The 23,221-nt window shown below is 40.3% G+C and overlaps 1 protein-coding gene across 6 annotated transcripts in view; it reads right to left on the bottom strand.

Annotated features, from left to right (window-relative positions):
* LOC115514263 overlaps positions 1–23,221 on the bottom strand; it is a 143,273-nt gene that overhangs the window by 70,024 nt on the left and 50,028 nt on the right. For all 6 annotated transcript variants that reach the window (XM_030316098.1, XM_030316097.1, XM_030316099.1 and 3 more), the window contains exons 14-21: positions 22,806–22,961; positions 20,575–20,668; positions 19,497–19,634; positions 13,922–14,079; positions 12,741–12,852; positions 11,310–11,359; positions 10,763–10,939; positions 2,292–2,409 (exon numbers count right to left, since the gene is read on the bottom strand). In XM_030316098.1, coding sequence (XP_030171958.1) covers positions 2,292–2,409; positions 10,763–10,939; positions 11,310–11,359; positions 12,741–12,852; positions 13,922–14,079; positions 19,497–19,634; positions 20,575–20,668; positions 22,806–22,961 — 1,003 coding nt within the window. The remainder of the gene's footprint in view (positions 1–2,291; positions 2,410–10,762; positions 10,940–11,309; positions 11,360–12,740; positions 12,853–13,921; positions 14,080–19,496; positions 19,635–20,574; positions 20,669–22,805; positions 22,962–23,221) is intronic.

The raw sequence follows: 23,221 nt of genomic DNA, 5'->3' as shown, positions 1-23,221 counted from the left end.
ACCCTCCCCTGTTCATGCTCTGTCTCTCTCTGTCTCAAAAATAAATAAACGTTAAAAAAAATTTAAAAAATAAATAAATAAAACCACGGTGACCATAAACACAGCACAATGTGTTTGTATGACCACTGATAGGTTACGAGGATCACAAATAAATTCCTAGCAGGAACCCACATTCAGACAACATTGCCCTGAGGGATTACCTATAAGCAAAGCATAGATATTTTTCAATGTTTTTTAAACATGCAACCTAAACCCTGGATCTTAAATATTAATGTTCAAGTGAAGAAAAAGTAGAAACGTATGATCTAACTGAAAGAAGGTAGTATTTTATGTATATCTTAAAAACACATAAAATTCCTCAGTGAAAGAAAGAGTGGTTGTATTTTTAATTGTTTGAGGAACCTCCATACTGTTTTCCATCATGGCTGTACCAATTTACATTCCCATTCACAGTATGCAAGTGTTCCCTTTTCTTCACATCCTTGATAACACTTGTGGTCTCTTGTGTTTTGACAATGGCCTTCCTAACAGGTGTGAGGTGATCTCTCATTGTGGTTTTGATCTGCATCTCTCTGATGAGTAGTGCTGTTGAGCATCTTTTCATATGCCTATTGGCCATGTGTAGGTCTTCTTTGGAAAAATATCTATTCAGGGCCTCTGCCCATTTTAAAATCAGATTTTATTGTTGTTTAGTTGTGGAGTTCCTTACATATTTTAGGTACTACCCCCTTATCAGATACATAGTTTGCAAATATTTCTCCCATTCTGTAAGTTGCCTTTTATTTTTGTTATTTCCTTTGTTAAGCAGAAGCTTTTTAGTTTGGGGGTAGTTCTGCTTATTTATTTTTGCTTTTGTTGCCCATGCTTTTGGTGTTATATCCAAAAACTCATCACCAAGACCAATGTCAAGGAGCTTTTCCCATTCTCCTCCGAGAGTTTCTGATGTTATTTTTAGTCTCTAATCCACTTCAACTTAATTTTTGTGAGAGGTGAAAGATTTTGTGAGGGGTCCAGGTTCATTCTTTGGCATGTACAACTACTATATGATCCTCTCACTTCTGGGTATGTATCCAAAATCAGTATCTCAAAGAGATTACTACACTCTCATGTCTATTGTGGCATTGCTCATAATAGCCAAGCTATGGAAATAATTGAAGTGCCCAGTGGATGGATAAATGGATAAAAAAATGTGAAACACACACATGCGTGCACACACACACACACACACACACACAGAAATATTATTCAGACATGAACAATAAAAAGAAACCCTGCCATTTGCAACAACATGGATGAACCTGGAGAATATTATGGTAAGTAAAATAAGCCAGATAGGAAAGACACATATGGCACAATCTCACTTATATATGGAATCTAAAAAAACAAAAAGTTGAGCTCATAGAAAGGTGGTTACCAAGGGGTAGGAAATGGATGGGTGTTGGTCAAAGGGTACAAATTTTCAGTTAGAAGATGAATAAATTCTGAGGATCTAATGTACAGCATGGTACCTATAGTTAATAATAATGTATTGCATATCTGGAAGTTGTTAGCAGAGCAGGTAAGTGTTCTTACCACACACAAAAGAAGGCAACTATGTGAGGTGATTGGTATGTTCATTAATTATGGTAATCATTTCACACTGTACACATATGTCATATTGTACACTTTAAATATATACAATTTATTTATTAGTTATATCTCAATAAAGCTGGGGCATGGGGAAAGAAATGGTAAGAAACCTAGGTTGTTAAATAGGTGTTCACTTACATAGAAAAATTAGAATGTTTCCAAATTGCCATTTTTCAACACTGTACTTAGTAAATACATGAGTGCCCTGTGCATTTCTAGATCTACTCCTTTTTTTTTAAATGGTTACCAGTAAGATAGGCACACAGAGCAACCCCTCAAAAAATAGGCCGATTACCAGGATTGTGATCTCGACCTGTCATTAGCTTCAGGGCATCAGAGTGGCGTTTTCATGAAGGGTTTGGGAGGAAATTGAGGATTAATAATGAATGTGGGAAGCTTGAATTGTGTTCATTAATGACCAGGGAGAAACAGAACTCAGAAAATAATAAGGCCTAAGAGAAATAATAATAAAGCAGGCAAGAATACTGGGGGGCTGTGTGAAGATTTCAGTTATTAGATATCCCTGGAAAAAAAAACAAGAGATGTTCTCTGAAATTGATGTGCTTATTAACCACAAGACATTAAAAAACAAAACAACAACAACAACAAAACAAAAAACTCAGCCAGTTTTCATTCTGGTACACATAAAAAAAAATACAAACCTTTTCTGGCAGAGTTTTGAACATAACCAGCACTTCAGAAGGATGGGGTATGAACCATAAATTGAGGAAGACTTTCCCGTCAGCAGACAGCAAACATCGTGGCCGGGGCTGAAAACTCCTGCAGCATTATAAGAAAGTTTGGGTAGGCACAGCATTTCTCTCTAAAAAAGAGGTGGCCCCAGCGTGAACTATTTATATCACTGCCCTTCAGCCGCAGCGCCAGAGTCTGGATTGTGGTGACACATGAGCCGGGCGTCGGAGCCTGGGCCAGCAGGTCTCCTTTCCAGGCCGCTCACAGGTGGCCCTGGCTATAAATAACTGTGGAGAAGAGCAGTGGGGCTGCTTTTAGACTCAGCTGTGCTGGCGGAAGGAGTGGGCACGGAGCGAGGGAGAGGTGAGGTAAGAAAGCAAAGGGAGAACGTGAATTAGGTGGCTAACATCATTCTAGGCGCTACATGTTTTCTCACTTAATTCTTATGACAACCTTGGAATGTACCTCTTTTGTTCTTTTACAGATGAGGAAACGGAGGCACTCTGAGATCTTGCCTGTCCAGCTCCTAAGAGATGAAGTTTGAGATTTAAATGCAGATCTGTCCGGGTCTAGAATCCAGGCTCTAGAGACCAGCCTCTATTTTCCTTCCTAGCCTGCCATGTTTTTCTCCAGACTCTTGCCTTCTTTTCCTTCTTTTCCCTCTGTGCTCTCCTCTTCCTCCGAATACCTTATTATTTGTAGGCAGCAGTATAGCTGTCTCTTTGTTGCAGGTTTATGTACAAACACATAATTCACGTATGTCTGGTTTAAGAATTTACACAAGCCCAGCTACCTACTACCTGGCCTGAGGAATAGAATGTCGCCAGCTCCTTTGATGGCCCTCTGAGAAATCACCATCCTGAATTTTACATTAACCAATGCTAGTTTTTCCTTGTAGTTTTACCACAGGTGGATAAACCATTAAAAGATTATCTTGTTGGGTTTTGCCTGTTTTCGACCTTCATACCAATGGAAGCTCGTGATCTTTGTATTATACCCACTGGAGGAAGCTGGCATCTTGACTTGGTTTCTATATCATCTCAGGACTTAACTGGCCCACTGTAACAGAGGGTGGGGTGAGGGAGCGGTTTCCCATTTGAATGGATTCGATGCCTTTATGCCTAACTGTGTTCATCTGGTGTGAAAATGGTGCTATGGGCAGTTAACAGGTGTGGGTTCTAGCATCAGAGGACCCCATTTTGAGACCAACTGCCATCACCCACAGCTGTGTGGCCTTAGATGAATTACCATCTGAGTCTTTTCATACATAAAATGGGGATAATGATTCCTAACTCACAGGATTGGTGTAAGGAATAATTTTTTTAAGTACCAAAAAACAAACTAAAGATAAAAAAGAGTGCCAAGCCTGTGAAAAGTATTTTATAAATTGTGAGGTGCTATACAAAGTTTGTTATCATAATTTATATTATAACATAAAGTTTGTCTAGCAAAGTGGCCAAGGCTGGGTGGGGAGCAAGGGATGCTTGTGCCCTGGTAGAGAGACACATAGGAACCCCCAGGGTTATTTGTTAAGAAGTAGGAACCTGTCCATGCTAATGAGAGGATGTCGTAGAATTGAGGGTGACAGGGAAAGGCCAGAGACTAGTGCCACCTCAGGCCTGTCTTGGTTACGCTAGACAAGGCAGCCCTCACAGACAGACAGACAGCGGAAGGAGGTGTGCAGTGGGTGTGGAGCCCCCACCCTCACATCGTCCCCTGCCCAGGGCCCCTGGGGTCCACCTCAGCCTTCTACTCTCCCCCTAGTCCTGGACAGCTGTGTTCACTCTTCTGGCCGAAACCACCATCTATTCGCCAGTGACATCTGATTTCACATTTGCACACCTGGTCCCCTCCACAGCTCCAGGCTTCCAACTTCTTCCTTTTGGCTCGCAGTGCTTCAGGTCATCTCAAGCAAAAAAAAGCAAGAACTGAACTCCTTACCCTCTTCCACCCCAGTCCTGTGTCTCCTCCCATGTTAAAAGAACCACAACCCCCAGTCCCAAAAACCAGAAATCAAGGAGTCATTTTTAGACCCTCCCTCCTCCTTTACTCCTCAGGTCCTACTGATTTCATGATACCCTCATACTTGTACCCGATTTTCATTCCCACTTCCCACTTCCATTGTCGATAGCAAGGACTCTCAGTGGGAGGGTCTCACCTTCTATGGGACATTTTGGAAACCATAGGGGTGGTTTTTGGCTCTTGTTACCGTTTCTGGGTTGCTGGGAGAGATTCAGATGACCCCTTCCACTTACTGAAGTAAAATGTAATTCATTTTACCTGAGGGCTGGATGTTTTCAATATCAAACGTTCTGAGTGTGAGACTTTTAAAATCATTACAACTCTACGTGAGGTGAATCATTGGCTTTAAACCTACCTTTCAAGTCTCAGGGTTTTAATCAGGTAATTTGAAGCTTGGGAACAAAGGATGGTGTTAGTTTGGAGAATTTCCCTTATTTCAGCAACCACAAAGTCAGACTATCCTGTCCTGCAGCAGATCAAAGCCAGTGTAATCCAGTCTTATCTCTATTGTTCAGTTCACAATGTCCAAAGGTGCCCCAAAGAAACATTGAATATCAACAATAAAAAGTCACCAGGCCTGTGGCTGAGCACACAGAGGTTGCAGGCCAAGGGGCTGGCAGCAGCAGCATGGCTGAACCAGTCCTTAGCCTCTGAGGAGCATATAGATCCCAGGAGCTGCAGGGCCCTCTTCCAAGTGTTATCCTGTACTTCTCATCCACTATGTCCTTCCATTTCCACCCCTGCCTGCAGCTGAGGAAGGGCAGAGAGAGTAGCAGGAAGTTTTGGTTGCAAAGTTCAGGAGTTTAGCCTGGTTTTCAGCCCTACAAGGAGGATTCCTCCCCTTACTTGTAGATGACCCATCAATTCCCTAGCCTGCCAGTTCCTTGACCTGCTCAATATCATCCCCCTTAAACTTAAGTCTCCTTTAGCCACTCACTTGGAGGCCACATTCCAGACCTTGTCATTACTTGGGACCACATCACCTCCAAAGACTTAAACTCAACATCCTAAGTTCCCATATCAACCTTTTATCCCTGTTTTTTCACTCACTCACTCCCAATAAACCTCCTTTATCCCCCCAACATATGCTCCGTGATGTCATCCAGCCCTTTGGTCCTTCCCTCAGCCCTTCCATCTGTCAGTTCCATTTTGAATTCACTCCCTTCCCTGCCCAGACTGGGTCTTGCAGTCGAGCACAGGAACCTTCCAGTCTCTACTTCTTTGTACTCACTACCCAGCTACCTAGCAAAACCCCAACTCTGAATCCCACCAGCTATTATGCTTTCTGCTTCTAGTTGCATGCTGCTGAGCACAGCTGGAGGAGATCATACCACTAATTGCACTGATACAACAACAAGTAAATGGTTTCCAGCCTGAACAGTGTCACCCCAGGACAACCCTTATTCTTTCTTTTGATCAGCTTTTATGCCCATTTCCTTTTCTAATAATTCCAAGTCTTCTTTCAGCCTCATACCAAACTCCTGCCAGCAGATGATGACAGGTCTGTTATTACATAATTGAATTAAAGGCTACTGGCTGGAACCCCCCCCTACTTCCTGTGGGCCCCTCCCCACCCCCATCCTCCCGTCAAAGGTGGAGGTACACACCTGGGATATGAAATGAAGGCAGCCACTGCCCTCAAGGTTCTTACATTTCTGAGGCAGCTAGATATGCAAGCATGATTTATGATAGAAGCATGGTGTAATGGAAGTACACTTGACCCTTAAACAACACAGGGGTTAGGGGTTCTGACCCACCTCAAAGGTGAAAATCTGTGCACAGCTTTGCTCCAAAACTTAACTACTAATAGCCTATTATTGATCAGAAACCTCACTGATACATCAACAGTCAATGAACACATATTGTGTATGTCATATGTATTATATACTATATTTTTATAACAAAGGAAGTGAAAGAAAAAATGTTAAGGAAATCATAAAGAAGAGGAAATACATGTATAGTGCTCTAATATATTTATTAAAAATCCATGTATAGGGGCGCCTGGGTGGCTCAGTCGGTTGAGCGGCCAACTTCGGCTCAGGTCATGATTTCGCGGTCCATGAGTTCGAGCCCCGCATCGGGCTCTGTGCTGACAGCTCAGAGCCTGGAGCCTGTTTCAGATACTGTGTCTCCCTCTCTCTCTGCCCCTCCCCCGTTCATGCTCTGTCTCTCTCTGTCTCAAAAATAAATAAACGTTAAAAAAAATTTTAAAAATCCATGTATAACTGGACCCTTGCATTCAAACTTGTGTTGTTCAAGGGTCAACTGTATAAGAAAGTGCAGTGAACATGCAGAATAGGAAGTATCTGAGACCTAGTGGGAGATTATTGGACGAATTCACAGCTGAGGCTTCTGAGCTGTGATTCATTATCTCCCTCTCCACATTTCTTCTTCTTAATGGCACTGCCATTTTCTCCCCATTTAAAGAAATTGTGGCAAAATATACATAACATAAAATTGGTCATTGTAACTATTTTTAAGGGTACAGTTCAGTGGCATTAAGTACATTCATGTTGTTGTGTGACTGTCATCACCATCATCTTCAGAACTTTTTTCTATCCTCCAAAATGGCAACTCTGTACCAATTAAATAATAATTGTATTGCCATCTTTTTTTTTTTTTTTTTTTTTTTTTTTTTTTTGCCCAAGTCAGAGAGACTCTGGGTGACACCCTAGATTCCTCCTCTTCCTTTAGCCTCCCATAAATCCAGCACCTGGCCAACTGATTTCACCTCCTAAACATCTCCTGTCTGTACAGTGTCAGTAGCTTGCTCCCCTTTTTCCTGTTGTTGAAAGACAAACACCAGACTTCTGGATCTTGCCCATTGTTCTGTACATTTTACTTCCCATTGCTCATCCTCCCATACCCTGGGTGGGAGCCACTCAAGAGTCCACCTCTCTGTGCTTTCTCCCAGCTTGAACTGAAGTTCTTTTCCTTGTCCACTTGAAACACCAACCACCCTTTAAGACCCAGGTTTAGTATCCCCTTTTCCCTGCGGCCTGCCTTGCTCCCCATCCCCACCTCCCCAATCCTTTAGATAACACTGAACATTTCCTGATGGATACTTTCATTATACTCTTATCATATCTTATTCTTTATCACAGTGCACTGTAATTACCTATTTCACCTTGTCTGAAGGGCAAGAACCATGTCTATCCATTGCTGTACAGCACTTGGCACCAAGGTTGCCATGTACTGCTGTTCAGGTTGTGTCCTGAGGCAGCTAGCAGTGGTCAATATCCAGCCTATCTTTTGCTTGCCAAGCTCTACGCCCTGCCCAGAAGAAGGAGTGCCTTCTTCTAATGTCCATAAAGCACCATATGGGATCATGGTGGCTCTACCTGTCACACAGTAAGGGTTCGATTAATGTTAGTATTCTCTCTCTCCCTTCTTCACTCCTCCATCAGCCAACTGCTCTTGGAGAATGGCCAAGCATCATCCCAGTATCCAGATTCTAGTCTCTTCTGGAGCCATGAAGAGCAAGGAGCCCTCAACGGACATCTTTCTTGGGAGGAGAACTCCCTCTGGCTCCTCTTCTAGAGAGACTTTGGTTTGAGGATATGGTAGTCTTTGTTAAAACTAAACACAGTACATTACAGCCTTTAAAGGATTAAGTAGCATCTTAGAATTTTAAACCTACCAAATGCATGGGGTTCTTCTGGGTAAGGGATGGCAAATACAAGCAGGGAAGCCACCTTTCCCTTGTCTTTGGCCATGGCAGACATCGCCAATCAATTACAACACTCTCATAAGCTTGGAACATCTCAGAATCCTCAGCAGGGCATTAATTGTTAGAATTGATATTTAAAAGAAAACTTATTTTTTATCTTCCACCTAATCCAACTCCATATTTTAGGAATGCAGTGAGTGAGGACCTCTGTCTTCCATGACCCTCATTCCCCAACCCTGTCCTGGGGGCATCTCTAGTTAAACTTGCCCTGGGGTGATCCCCATCTATCATTTCATGAACTTTCTTCAATGGTCCCTTTCTGGGAAGTCTTTCCATAGCAGTTCCATTCCTTGGAATCAACCTCTAGACACCCTAACACTAAAGATCTTAGCATGTTTAACTTCAGAGAGCTGCTTCCATTTCCTCACTCATCAGATGAAGAGTTTGAGGTTCAGAGATTGAAGAGAAGCAATTTGCCTGAGACCTCAGGGCACCTTATGACTAAGCTGGGTAAAGCCTAAATATTCTAACTCCCAGGCCATGGTTCTCTCTACCTCCTTGTGTCTGATGTCCATTTTTATGAATACTCAGTACTTGGAACCACAGGCTTTGGAGTTAGAAATAATCTTCTATACTACTTCAAGTTTACAAAACTTCCACAAAAGACAGAAGTTCCTTTCTCTATTGCTCCATTTTCTGAGGTGCAGTAAAAGGGACACGTTAAAGTCTAGATAGTTTAGGGAGCAGGACACAGGTATAGTGGAAAAATACTGAATCTTTATCAGTCACTGCTCATCCACTGCCTGACTATGACTTGGACTCTGGGTGTGTGCTCACTTTGCTCACACTTTTATTGACCAAAACCCTGCCATGAAATTACCACACACTAACTGGCTAGGCTCATTCCCCCTTAAATGACTGTTTCCCCTAATCTTTAGGAAACACACAGTCATCTAAAATAAACAATAAAGGAATAGAGCAAGACCTGCAAGTTAGATTTTTTTTTTCTTTTCTACTTCCTGACCTCATTTGGTTGCTTCAAATAAAACAGATCAGAAACAAAAACAGACTTCCTAAACACAAATGTAGTGAACTTGTGGTTAGAGTTCTGGAAACTATTTTACAAATTTGATCCCAAACATAGATTAGGCTTACAAATGGCTTCCTTGGCTAGTGGGTAGATGAAATAATGAAACTAAGGAATCTTAGGGGATTATCCTGTGATCTTTCATATGAGAGAAAGACACACTTCAGCCTCATTGGGAAACAGGTGCCCAGTCAAACCCTTCAGCAAAATAGTCAGTCTGCTGAGGTATATTTGCCCTACCCCCCCCCCCCCCCCCTTAAATGCATTCTTCCATTAGGTAAATCCTCAAGTCTACCCAGGTGAATGCACTGGCTGAGCTCATGAGACAAACACTGGTATCCACAAACTGGGTGCCTTATAAGTATAAGGTAGGCCTGGTCACTATTTTGGTAGCCAGCTGTCAGTCAGTCAAGGGCTTACAAACTCAAGTTTGTTCCTTCTCCAGTACTCTCTAGTCTGTTCTACCATTCCTCCCCCTTTTTTGGTGAGTTCCAACTTACCTGTCACCTCCTCTTTGAATTTCTCCCTGAGGCCCTGGGCTACAGTTAAACACTCCCTCTTGTGCGTCCTCACAGAACATTTCGCATAACTCTAGCAGGTTATCTTTAAAATCTTTGAAGTTACTTTTTTGTTCACAGAGCTTTCCCCCACTAGGCTGAATTTACTGCCAGAGTCCCCGACTTACTCACCTTCGTAACCCTGGCACATGGTGAAATGTCTGGTACTAAGTAAGCACTAAATAAGTAGTAGTTAAATAATGCATGAAGAAATAAGTGAGCGAAAGAGTGGTCTGATACAAATGTTCTTTCAATTCCCTTTCATCTGTCTGTTCTATGATCATATTTGTTGAATATCACTATTACTTGGCATTAAGCTCTGTACCTTATGGGAAAGAGTAAGGAGGAAACAAGCTTACCCTACAGGATGTTTTGCTCCCCCTTGGAGGCTGCATAACCGTGTAATACCCCCCACCTTTTTTTTTTTTTAAAGGAAATGTGGTTGCTGACTGCACAGGTATGCTAACTCCTCCATCTACTTGAGTGAACTCTAGGCAAGGTGAGTTAAGAATAATTGAGAAACTGGATAAGGCATGAAAAGGAAGTATGGGAGCAGCTCTGCTCTTATCATTTAATATCATTCTACATGCATTTTTTTTTCTCTGTAAGAGAAATACAGAAGGACAGATTTCTCCAAGGCACTGGGGTATCAATGTTGTGTGTGTGGGGTGGGGGGGGGGTGGGGGTGTGTTTCTTATTCCTTCTGCTCCATTGGGTAAAATATTTGAAGCCAGGACAGCTCAAGATCAAGTTTACTTATTTGTTTGCTCATTTTAGATGCTGGCTTATGTAAAAGGGTGTGACTGATGAAAATCTCTGGGATCTCCAGGGGAAAACAAAACTACATAGATTGAAAAAGCAGTGAAATAGCCCATAAACACAGAACTTGTTCTGGGTTCAAATACAAAGATACTGTTATTCTTGGAGTGTTAGCTCTTTCTTCTGCCCTTCTGAACCAAAAGACCAAGGTCAAATGCAGTAAAGAAAGCAATTCCCATACCAAATGTAACATGTCTCTTCCTTCTTCCCTGGGAGGCATAGGGTGTGTGGGGGCGGGGGGTGGGGTGCCGCTGGGAGTAAAAAGCTCTAAAGGAATTTACACACCTGGGGTCAGCCTTGAGGCCCTCCTTGGAGTCTCTCAACCCTTTCTTTTCTCGTGGTTGCCCCACAATGAAAAAGGTGTCCCTGATAGCAGGGAAATCTTCCAGCAGGGCTCTCAGGCTATTGCAGTATGCCATGATCTGACCCCGAAGAGCATAGTGAGACATACGGCAGTTCAGTCTGAAAAGTCAGAAGAGATGATATCCAGAAGGTGAACCAAAGTTTTTGTGTCATTCCCAGAAAGATCTACTTCCCTGAAAGACCTTTCAAAGAGAATAGAGGACCTCATCCAGAAGAAAGTTCTATCTGGGTCAGGTTGCTATCGCCTGAAGGCAGAGGCATGGACCTCTTCAAAGCACCTCCTAGCATTCGCTTCTGATGCTCTTCTGTGTGTCAGAGGCTAGTTTGGTTTGGTTTTACCCAAGAGAATTGTGTGTTTATTTAGAAACCAACCACCTGATTCATTGCCTGGATTTCTGTGTAACACTGCAGTTTATTGACTTCACAGTCAGAGAAATCAGCATATGTTGTTCATATATACTATACTTACTTCTGACAATATTCAACTATAACGTCTCTCTTGACTTTACCAATTTCATCCTGTGATAAAAGAGAATGACAGTTCTTCTATTAGAAGGTTGGCTATAAAAACTCTCCATCCTAGTACATGTATACATACTTATAGCAAACTTAAGGCAGGAAAAGCCCATGCGGTTGAGATATTCTTTCTGAAGGCCAACTTGCTGTGAGCCTCTGTGGTTCTCTCTCCTTCTTGTAGACCTTGCTGAGTATGCCAAGAATGCAAGACCCTGACTAGTCTTTACCTGGGCCATTTCTCAGGGTTCTGTTTGTAAAGAGCAACCTCGAGGGATAAGGGAATGTCTTCCTCCAGGAAAAATAGTAAGCTTGCCATTTAAAAAGAGGTGGATTCCTCAAGTTCAGTGTCATGAACCCAATGAGTTGTGACAACTCAAGCTCAGTGTCATGAACCCATTGGTTGTGACAAAAACCCAGTGCATGAATCTAGGCTCCTCCATGTTGCCCCCTTGGGACTTGGGAGGCAGAGGGAACTGATAGAAACATGAAGCTCATGTCACCTGCTCTGCTGTGAGTCATAAAGTTCTTTGTCTCTGATCTAGGAGTCTTGTGTCTTCTAATCTGACAGGCATTGGATAATCCTGAAGAGCAGTTAATGAGCTATAACGTTTTTCACTTGGTCAATATTTTTTGAATATTGTAGTAAAAAAGACAATTGAATATCTCAATTACTTATTAAAAGGAGTCCTTTGCCTCCATTATTACTCAGCAGTAATCTAGAAGTCTGGCCTCCCTTACATCCCATTTGTAGAACTGGATTAGGGAAATTTAAGTCTTTCCTTTTCAGTCACAGATAGGGAAAAAGCTTAGAGTTGTAGACTTGTGATTTATGTCCCAAATAACTATATATTAGTCTAATGACTTCCTCCTCAAAAAAATTAATGAGTAATGAAATGATATTCACAAAATTAAGCAATACTTTTAACTGATTAAAGGCTTAAATTTTATAATATTTTCCAATAGATTATGCTAGCATAAAACCCTTAAATAAAAACATGCATTAACATCTGGAAAACCAGATAACACATAAATTCGATAGTAAGAGCCCTTGCTCACCTGTCTAAACCCCTGAACACCTGTGGGTTATTCAGGAGTGGGCTAATGTTCCAGAGCAGGTGTTGAAACTAGTTGTGTTTAGAAAGTGACAAAATAACATGTGGTCTTGGAAAAGTGTACGTATTTTTAAAAGTAGACTGCAATTACCTTGAATTACTTCCTCTCTATTTCTTATTGAATTCCCTTTTTATAGTTCTTTATATTTTCAATAGTCCTATCCAAATAGGCTGAAAGCAACAGATTACAAGTTAAGAATTTTTATTTGCTCAAATGTAAAACACAATGAGAGCTTTATACTCATTTAATGTGTCCTTCTCACTAAACTCACATGGTTCTTCATTCTGTCAGCCAACGTTTGTTTCCTGAGGAGGAAGGCGTTCAGCATCATGTCCCGCAGCCCCACCTTTTCTAGTTGAATAGACACAAAAGCCTCTGGCGCCCTGACAAGTGAACAGAGACATCTGAGCCCAAGGCAGCAAGTAAGTGGACATATTATAAAAAGACAATTCAATAGCTTGCTGGAGGATAGGTATACCTGGGGGTGATACTGGGCCTTGCAACAGAAGAGCTGGTAGCTCTGTCTCCATGCTTTTCATCTTCTTCAAATGTTTACAGTTATAGCCACTGGGGATGCTGATGTGTCCCCACCGTCCTTGGGGCTCCCATGTGCCTGAAGCATGTGTCAGCAATCCCTCCTGTGTTCCAAACTTCATTGCCTGGCTCGGTGTTTTTACTACCCAGGTCCCTTTGTGCCCTCCTGGCCTCTACTGCAGGGGTCCCTAGACTGAAGAGGACTCTCAAGGGTCCTCTTGGCTAGACATATTGGTCTTAAATGTTCCATCCACATGTTAGGACTGTGAACTCTATTCGAACTCTGGCCACGTGTCAAATTAATGGCATCTTGGGTAATAGAGCAGTTTTGCTTATTATTTTTTCCATTTAAAATCTTCCAGAATTAAACTATCATTGGAAATAGTCAGAATGTTTATTATAAAATACAAATATCTCTCTCTGTCTTAGTGAAAAGAGGTCAAGACATAATAGGACTTCCCTGATTTACAGCCATCTCTCTGTAGAGGCTGTGCCTTTCTGATAATGCAGCACCATATTATTCTAAGCAATAGTAAAACCCTTGAATAGTAAGGTTAGTTCTGTGTTTTTCAGTTTAAGATAAACACGGAAAGTTTGGAGAGGCCGAGATCCTTGTGTTCTGTCTATATTTGAAAAATATAGAGAGAGGGAAGACAAAGAGAAAGGAGGAAAAAGGAGAAGAGAGGAGAAAAGGGGTTGAAGTAAGGAACCATTGATAATTGTCTTTCATAAACTGTATATTGGAAGAAGTTGAGCCTACTTAGTGTTCATACAAGGTCTTCATCACAAGGTCTTAAAAATTAAACACGTGCTAGTCACTTTGGGAACTTAGGCATCCTTCAATACCATAATACTATGTTATTAATTGATTTAAAAGAGAACACTTTTGTTATTTTAAACAAATCCCTAGTGAAGTACCTTTTGGTAGCCTGGAATCTTTCTGAAGGATGAGTGAGGGTGTCTGGAACTTTAGGAGTTGGGGCTAACCCCAAGTTTTCTATGCCATTCACAATTCCGGAATTTCTTTTTCTGGCTGGACCCATTCCACCATGATTTCTCAGATCTGAACTTGTTTCCTAAAATGTTTCAAACCGAAGAGAATGGAATTATTAAGTTTGTTGGATTTGTAAGCTCTGTAGTACTGGCTGTGAAATTATCTCACAGCCGCAACTGACCCCAAATACATGTAAATGCTTGAGTATGTGGGGTGGGGACGGGTTGGAGTAGAAGGGAGAGAAGAGAAGGGAAACCGAGGGGAGAAGAGGAGAGAGTAAGAGAAGGAAGGGAAGACAGATTTTGTACAATCTAAGGGTGAGGGAGTAAGTGTAACTATTTTCCAGAATAAAGTGCAGTTGTCTAAATTGCCCTGAAAAAAGTTCTTCATTCTACAAGTTAGCTAGCTGGAGTGCTCTGTGTAGAGTGGCCTGTTAAGAAATACTGCTGATAGATTTCATGGCTGCAAGGTCTGAAAAACTGAGGCAGGGTACTCATTGTGGTTCAGCATAAGCAAATGGAGGTGGGTTATATATGCTGTCATGCACAATGTAATGATAAAGGGCAGGGGAAGGGAGGGTGTGGAAGAAAAACTTTTCTGTGGTATTTTGTTGTGGCAACATAGGTGGACTGATGCAGGAGCAGTAAACACACACTGCTTCTATACGTCTATCACCCTCTCAGTCCTTAACTCTGGACAGTCTTGCTTTCAAGCAAGTCTTGCTTTCAGCCCCATTAGAACTTCTCTCTCAGTTGGCAATGAGCTTTTGAGGATGTCAAATGACCTCATCTTCATCCCTGCTCTTCTGGTTCTTCTCTCTACATTTAACTCTATCAACTTTCAACTTGTTATTTTTTTCCCCTCTTCTTTTAAAAACAATAGTTTCATTGACATATAACTGACATTTAATAAACAGCACATATTTGAAGTGTACAATTAGAAAGTTTTGGCCTATGTATACAACTATGAAACCAACTCTGCAATCAAAATAATGACCATCCCTCCCATCCAGCCCTCTTCCTCAAGCAACCACTGCTTTCTGCTTTCTGCAACTATAGATTAGAATGCATTTCCTAAATTTTATGTAAATGGAGTCATGCAGTATGTACTCTTTTTTTGTACGGCTTCACCCATATTGTTGCGTATCTCAATAATTCATTTGTGTGTATTGCTGAGTAGTATTCTATTGTATGGATGTACCACAGTTTGTTTATCTATTCACCTGATAAGGGACATTTGGGTTATTTCCAGTTCTTGGCTATTTTAAATAAACATCTGTGTATGTTTTTGTATGAACATGGGTTTCCATTTCTCTTGAGTAAATACCTAGGAGTAGAATGGCTGGATCATATGGTAAGTGTATGTTTAACTTTTAAAGAAACTGTCAAACTGTCTTTAAAAGTGATTGACCATTTTACATTTCCCTCAGCAGTGTATGTGAATTCCATACCTTTCACATCCCTGCCAACATTCAAAACAGCCCGTCTTTTAAATTTTAACCATTCTCATGGGTGTGTAGTAGTTTCTCATTGAGGCTTTAATTTGCATTTTTCTAATAACTAATGGTGATGGGCACTTTTTTTCTGTGCTTATTTACCATCTGTACATCTTATTTGGTGACTCATTTCTTCTTGAAACATTCCCCTCTTTTGGCTTTGGTAGAAATGCACAATTTTGTTTCCTTCCTGTCTCTCTTTTTCCTTCCCTCCTCCCTTCTCTCATTTCCTCTTGTTCCTTTTCATTGTCTCCATCATTATTCCTTCTTATTATACCATCAGCCATCTTTCTGTCCCACACTTATAGGAAAGCATATAAACAGACACACACATACACACACATATTTCTATATATGAATATATTACTATATATTCATATATAAATATATCCATATATCTATAATGATACCGATATTGATATAGATATCCCTAATGTCTTTACACCCATGCCCCGTGCCCTATCCAGTGACTTTCAACATTTGCTTCTTGAATAGATCTTAAGGAGTGACTCATAATCCTCTCAATCTCCATTTCAACAAGAATAACTCCACTTATATTTGTTTTATATACTGGTATTCTTTATAAGATTAAAGTAATTGAATAGAGAATTCCTATGTCAACTATGTATGAAAACCACCAGTGATGGTCAAGCTGGACTCCTCATTTTTATCTAGTACCCATCTGCCCTCTCTTGTTTCCATGCCTGTGTTATCTGAAGCTGTTCTCTCTGCCTGTCAAAAAGCTCATCCTTTGGGTTTTCCCAAATGCCCCCTCTCTAGGCTGCCCTTCCTGGTTCCCCAGATGTGACCTCTCTTTTCTTTAAATTTCTTCTATAGCTTGTTGAACCTCTTTTATACCTTGAGCTTAAACCCCTTGTGAGTCTGTCAGCCTTATATACACTGGTCTATAAGTTCCTTAAGAGCATGAATTGTTCCTCAGTAATATCTGATGAACCTAACTTACAGGATGTACTGAATTAAGATTTTGGGGGTTGAATTTTTAAAAATCAATATAACTCACTCTATCCTTATTTCCTACTTCAGTATTTAATTTTATGGGGATTATTATCTAGCAGTAGAAGCAAGGAATGAGTATTCTTGCCATACTCATAAATTTGTACTCTCCTATTAACATGAAGAGTAGAAATAGATAGAAGCTGACAAATGTGATAATGGATAAATATGGTATATTTAGGGCAGCTATATAGAATCTATAAGACTTAAAGAATGTTTAAGGCCATTTGGAAAGTTGATTTCCTGAAACTATATTTAACTTTACTGGTGAATATACATACACATGAGACCTATACTATTGTTTAAAAAAATTGGGTAAAAATCCCTATGAACTGATTTGGAGTGATTCCCAGGATATATTGTTAAGTGAAAAAACAAAATCCAAAAGAGTATATATGTAAATAAAATCCCAAACCCCTTCATGATAAAATCATTCAACAAATTAGGAATAGAGGGAAATGCCCCAACCTTATAAAAGGCATCTATGGAAAAACCATAACTAACATCATAATTAATGGTAAGAGATCGAAAACTTTCTCCCTAAGATCAGGAATAAGATAATAATACCCACTCTTGCCATTTCTATTCAGCCTTGTACTGGAAGTTCTACCTAGGGCAATTAGTCAAGCAAATGAAATAAAAGACATCCAGATTAGAAAGGAAAAGGTAAAATTATTTCTATTTGCAAATGACATAATCTTGTGTATAAAAAATCCTAAGTAATACATAAACACAAGTAAACTATTAAAACTAATAAACTAGTTTAGTAAGCTTGCAGGGTACAAGATCAATATTCAAAACTCAATTGTATTTCTATACATTAGCAATAAATACTCTGAAAATGAAATTAAGAAAACAAGTCCAGCAATATAATAAAAAGAATGAGAGATATTTTGAAATTAATTTAACAAAAGAAGTACAGAACTTATACACTAAAAACTACAATATACTGTTGAAAAAAATAAAAAAAAAAAAACCCTAAACAAATAGAAAGACATCCATGTTCATGGATCAGAAGACTTAATATTGTTAACATGGCAATAATATCCAACCAAACTGATCTACAGATTCAATGCAATCCCTGTCAAAATCTCAAATGGTGCTGTGTGTGTGTGTGTGTGTGTGTGTGTGTGTGTGTGCAGAAACTGACAAACTGATCCTAAAATCCATATGAAAATTCAAGGGACTCAAAATAGCCAAAGTGATCTTGAAAAAGAACAAAGTTAGAGAACTCATACTTCTTAATTTCAAAACTTTAACACAACTCTACAGCAATCAAAACAACAGTGGTACTAACATAAAAATAGACATATAGTATAATGGAATAGAATTCAGGGTCCAGAAATACACTGTTACGTTTCAAGCCAATTCATTTTTGACAAAGGTGTCAAGACAATTCAATGGGGGAAAGATCAGTTTTTTCAACAAATGGTGCTGGGACAGCACACCACATGCAAAAGAATGAAGTTAGACCCTTTCCTCATACGGCATACAAAAATCAACCATAAATAGTTACATGCAAGAGCTAAAACTACAAAACACTCAAGAAAACAGAGGAGTAGATCTTTGTGACTTTGGATTAAGCCATGGTTTCTTAAATATGATACCAAAAGAATGAGTGGCAAAAGAAAGAATAGGTGAATTGGATTCATCAAAATGAACAGCTTCTGTTTCAAAGGATACCATCAAGAAAGTGAGATGACCCTCAGAATGGGAGAAAATATTTGCAAATCATATACCTGATGAGAGACTTGTATTCACAATATATAAATAACTCTTACAACTCAATAATAAAAAGACAAATTCCATTTGACATAAAGGGCAGGGAATTTGAGTAGAAATTTCTCTCATGTGCCAATATGCACATGAAAAGATGTTCAGTGCCATTACTAATTAGAGAAATGCACATCAAAACCACAACAAGATACCATGTCACTCCTAATAGGATGGCAAAAATAAAAAAGAGACAATAACAAGTGCTAGTAAAACTCCAAATGTATGTCCTTGTGAAAACCTGCACATGGATGTTCATAGCAGCATTATTTATAATAGCCAAAAAGTAAAAACAACCCAGTGTCTGTCAACTGAAGAATGAATAAACAAAATGTGGTATATCCATATACTGAAGTATTCATCAGTAAAAAGGAATGAAGTACTGATACATGCTACAACATGGATGAAACTTGAAAACATGCTAAGTGAAAAAAATCCAGATATAAAAGTCCGTATGTTGAATGATTCCATTTATGTGAAGTGTCCAGAAAAGGCAAATCTATAAGCCAGAAAGTAGATTACTGTTTTTTAGGGGCTGAGGGAATAGGGGGGCATGGGGACTGACTGCTAATGGGTATAGGATTTCCTTTGAAAATGATGAAAATGTTCTGGAATTAGATAGTGGTGATGGTTGCATGATCTTGTGAATTACATACTTTAAAGGAGTAAATTTTATGTTATGCGAATTATATCTCAAAAACAACCTACGAAATCTGGGGAGGGGGGAAAGGGGGTATGCATTGTTTGTTACCTTTTGTAGAAAAAGAAGGGACAAATGTCTCTGTTGACTTTTACAAAAAGAAATGCAGGAAAAATAAAACAGAAAACAAATAAAATCATATCTCTACAAAGGGTAGGGGTAGAAGTACAATATTTTCTGTTGGATGATTCTAACTAGTCAATGTTACAGAGTTACATACAAAGAGAAAAACTGTTAGCAAATCACGAGAAATTAAGAGACCCTGTAAAGATTTGGTCATGTGTTGACTCACATTAGGAAAAAAAGGAAAGAAGGGAAAGAGGGAAGGAGAGAAGATAAAAAGATAGACAAGAAGGGGAAGAAGGAAGAAAAAGAAGGAGGGAAGGGGAGAAGGGGAGGAAGAAAAGATGGGAAGAGAGAAGGGGACAGGCTAAAGGATAGAAGGAATGGAAGGGGTATCCTAGCATTAGCTGGCATATAGTAGCATGCCTCAGGGTTCTCTATCTTACAAGCTGACCTTCACATCAGCAGAACAGCCCCATCGGGACGTGTGATAGAAGGATGCCTGTTGGACAGCCACCATCAAAGCATTTTTCTGAGCAGCTTGGCATGCAAGGGTCACTTGCATGTTTTCCACTCCTGAATGGAATAAGAGCTAAAGGAAGAAAATGTGAAATATTAGGAATGTCTGTCATAAAGCAAGAGGTGAAGTTGAGGGTTTGAGATCAACACTTATTTAACATGTAAACATATGAATCCAACTGATGGATGTGCTGAGATCCTTGTTCCTCAGACATGGGACTGAACCTAGTCTCTCTCTAAGCACCATTTCATCCCATGAAGGCAGCCTGCAGGCCTGATTTGCTCTATAGCTGGACACCATCAGGTTTCGGGTTAGAAAAGGATGAGTAGGTTCTGATGAACTAGCAAACATGTGCTCAGTGGCAAACTTTTAAAACTGCCAAAATTAGATTAATGTTTAAAACACACACATGCAAGTACAAACCTACACATACTCACACAGAAGCAAAGAAATCCATCTGAATGGAAGGGGGAAAAAACAGCCCCAAGTTCAAGAAGATCAAATAAAATCTCCAATAACATGTACATATTTTAAAAATTTGGTACAAAGATGGTTCACTACATGTGCTTCTTTTTTTTTTTTTTTTTAAATTTTTTTTTTCAACGTTTATTTATTTTTGGGACAGAGAGAGACAGAGCATGAACGGGGGAGGGGCAGAGAGAGAGGGAGACACAGAATCGGAAACAGGCTCCAGGCTCTGAGCCATCAGCCCAGAGCCTGACGCGGGGCTCGAACTCACAGACCGCGAGATCGTGACCTGGCTGAAGTCGGACGCTTAACCGACTGCGCCACCCAGGCGCCCCTACATGTGCTTCTTTAAGATAGCTAGCAGTGGTTATTGCATGGGGTGTTGCAGTCTCTATGGTTTAAACCAGGCCAATGTGCACATCAAATAAGGTAAGGCTAGACACTTTTCTTACACAGGGGAGCTGAACTTATATAAATTAAATATTATTTTCTTTAAAGAAATACGTGAGCAAATTGTTTAGTTTCTTTAAAAACAATAATTTACCTTAAGGATGGATTCCTTCGTATAAAAGCTAAACTTGCCAACCTGGTTATCATCCACCTCAGAGATGGCTAACACAAGAGTAGTAGGAGAATATCTGCAAGAAGAAACATGACATTGTCTTGATGTACCATGTTTTAGTGAAGAGATGCCCATTCTGACGGGACCGCATGGCATGTGATCAGTTCTAGGTGATCCAAGTGCAGATGTTATACAAGACTTGATATTTCTGCCCAAAGACTGAAGGGCTCAGAGGTCTTTTCAGTCCTTACTGGACTTGATCTCCTTTCAGTTTCATTGTGGTGACCACCTACTCCAAATTCTTTTCTGTTGATCCCCATTCCACTGTTTTATCCTGTTTCTGTTCTTACCTTCGACCTCATGTCCTCAGCCTCTTCACTGACTTGAACCCTTTCCTCCACTCCCTAAAGGCTTTCCAGTTCTTGCTCTCTTCCATTGCCCCAACAATCATCTAAATGTTCTTTGCAACCATGTTTATGCCTTGGGATATGGTCCTTTGTCCATACCTATGAGTCTTTGTTGAGTAATTTAATACCTATGAATCTTAGTTTCTTCATCTGTAAATGGAGATATCACCTATCTCATAGGGTTATGGCAAATATTAAGTGGGATAATATGAACAAATGTGCTTTTTAAAATGTAAGTCACTATGCTCATGTTTGATATATGTTGTTATAACATCACTCCAAAGTGGCAACTCTAAGGAGTTAACATACATAAAATAAATGCAAACTCAAGAGACAAGATCCTCGGGTGCATAAACCTTCCCCTGGTAATTCAGAAGGCTCCTCAGATCTTGCAAGATCTTTGGGTCATTGTTGCGAGAACCAGTCACAGCTTGGCCAGGCCACAGATCATTTGGGCACTTTCTGGTGATTGGTTGATTCCACTTGAACAAAAATATGCCCTATTTTACATCAGTGTAAAATACCAGCTCCTGCAGGAGGCCCGTAAAGACCCAGAGAATAACTTGGCTCAAGGTTGGAGATCCAGCCTCACCTGAGGCCTGCTCACACTTCCTGCCTTCAGTTTCTGTGAGACATTTCTACATACTTATGACAAATTGTTTTTGTTTAGCTAGCATGACAGGATAGAGCAAGAAATATTTTGCCTCCAGGGGACATTTGGCAATGTCTGGAGACATTTTTGGTTGTTATAAAAGGGGAGAAGGGGTACTACTGGCATCTGGTAGGTCAGGGATGCTGATAAACAACCTCTGATACACAGGACAGCCCCCTACAAGAGTTATCCAGCCTCAAGTTTCAATAATGCCAAGGTCGAGAAATTCTGGGATACCATATTCTGTCATCCTAACCCAGCCCAAGGTCTCTTTGGAGAAGAGGAGACCTTTAACATATCAACACGTCAAAGTTAAATTTTGACAAGTGATCCACACTAGCAAAACAAAGGTGACTTTTCCTCCTTGGAATCAACTTTGCTTTCCTGGGGGGGGGGGGGCAGTACCACGAATCTCCAGGGATAGAAAGAAAGGACCCTCAGGGGAAGGGCAGACTAGAAAAGAAGGAAAGAAGAGGGAGACAGACTTTTCTCCTCAGCACATATCAAAGGCTGATCCTGCATGGAAGAAAAAGATTCCTCTCCCCGACTTATAGACTCATGATCTGTTACTAGTAGGAGTGTTCTCTTTCTGGCAATGGGCTGAACATATGGGGCATGAAGAAGTTTCAAGGGTTTGAGTCCACTTCTGTTGCTGGTCAACAAAAGAATCTGACTGAGGTACTGCCATACATGTTAGATTTGGACATTGTGTTAGAGTTTCAAGGAAAAAGCTGTTCAAAAAATTTAACTGACTTCTTCCTGGTCCCAGGGAAAGTGAGAGAAGGGATCTGGACTTCTGATCCATGGTTCTTGCCCCATGAGACAAACTCACACCCCTTTCTACCTAGAAGCAACACAGTCAACCTGTGCTGCTGAGTCTGTGATCTTATCTCATTTGAGCTCCCTGATCCGATTCTTCCATTACTTGCTGTTTTTAGATTCGATTATCCCCCTTCATTGAGTTCTTCCCCTGCCTTATTAAAAAAGGAAAGAAAGAAAAAGGAAAAAAGAATGGCATCATAGTAGACAGAATATAAGAGGGGAGATTTAGAAATACAATTGCATTTGTGAGTCCAGTGGTGGTAGAAATTATTTTTCACTGGCCATTCATTCTACCATTACATTATTTTTACTTGGACCTTCTCAAGGCTCACCTGTCCACTCGATCACTGTCCTCCAGCAGAGAGGTGATAAAAACAGGAGGTGGATGGTCCACTTTGTCCTTGTGTGATGCAAATTCAAAATGAACAGGCCTCAGATACAAATGGTACTCTTCAAAACCCATCTCCCATGCCAGTTCCTTATAGAGACTAAAGGGGGGAGGATAAAGAGCCAAGAGCATTTGCTATTATTTTCCACTAGAAGGAAAGTAAGTGGTAAGAAAACCCAAAAAATCTGAATAAGCACAAAAGGAAAAGTCAAAACAATAGTAAGCCAAGTCCGGAATGAAGTCAATGAGTCACAAAGGTCTTGTGTCTACTTTACACTATGACAGTTAAAAATAGCAGTTAAAGTAGGAGGAGATGTGCTTGGACACTTCCTCAACTCTCATTTCCTGCTGGCTTCTATC

Source organism: Lynx canadensis, chromosome B2 (genome assembly GCF_007474595.2).
Source record: "Lynx canadensis isolate LIC74 chromosome B2, mLynCan4.pri.v2, whole genome shotgun sequence".
Taxonomy (NCBI): Eukaryota; Metazoa; Chordata; class Mammalia; order Carnivora; family Felidae; genus Lynx; species Lynx canadensis.
This window is presented reverse-complemented; position numbering and strand designations above follow the sequence as displayed.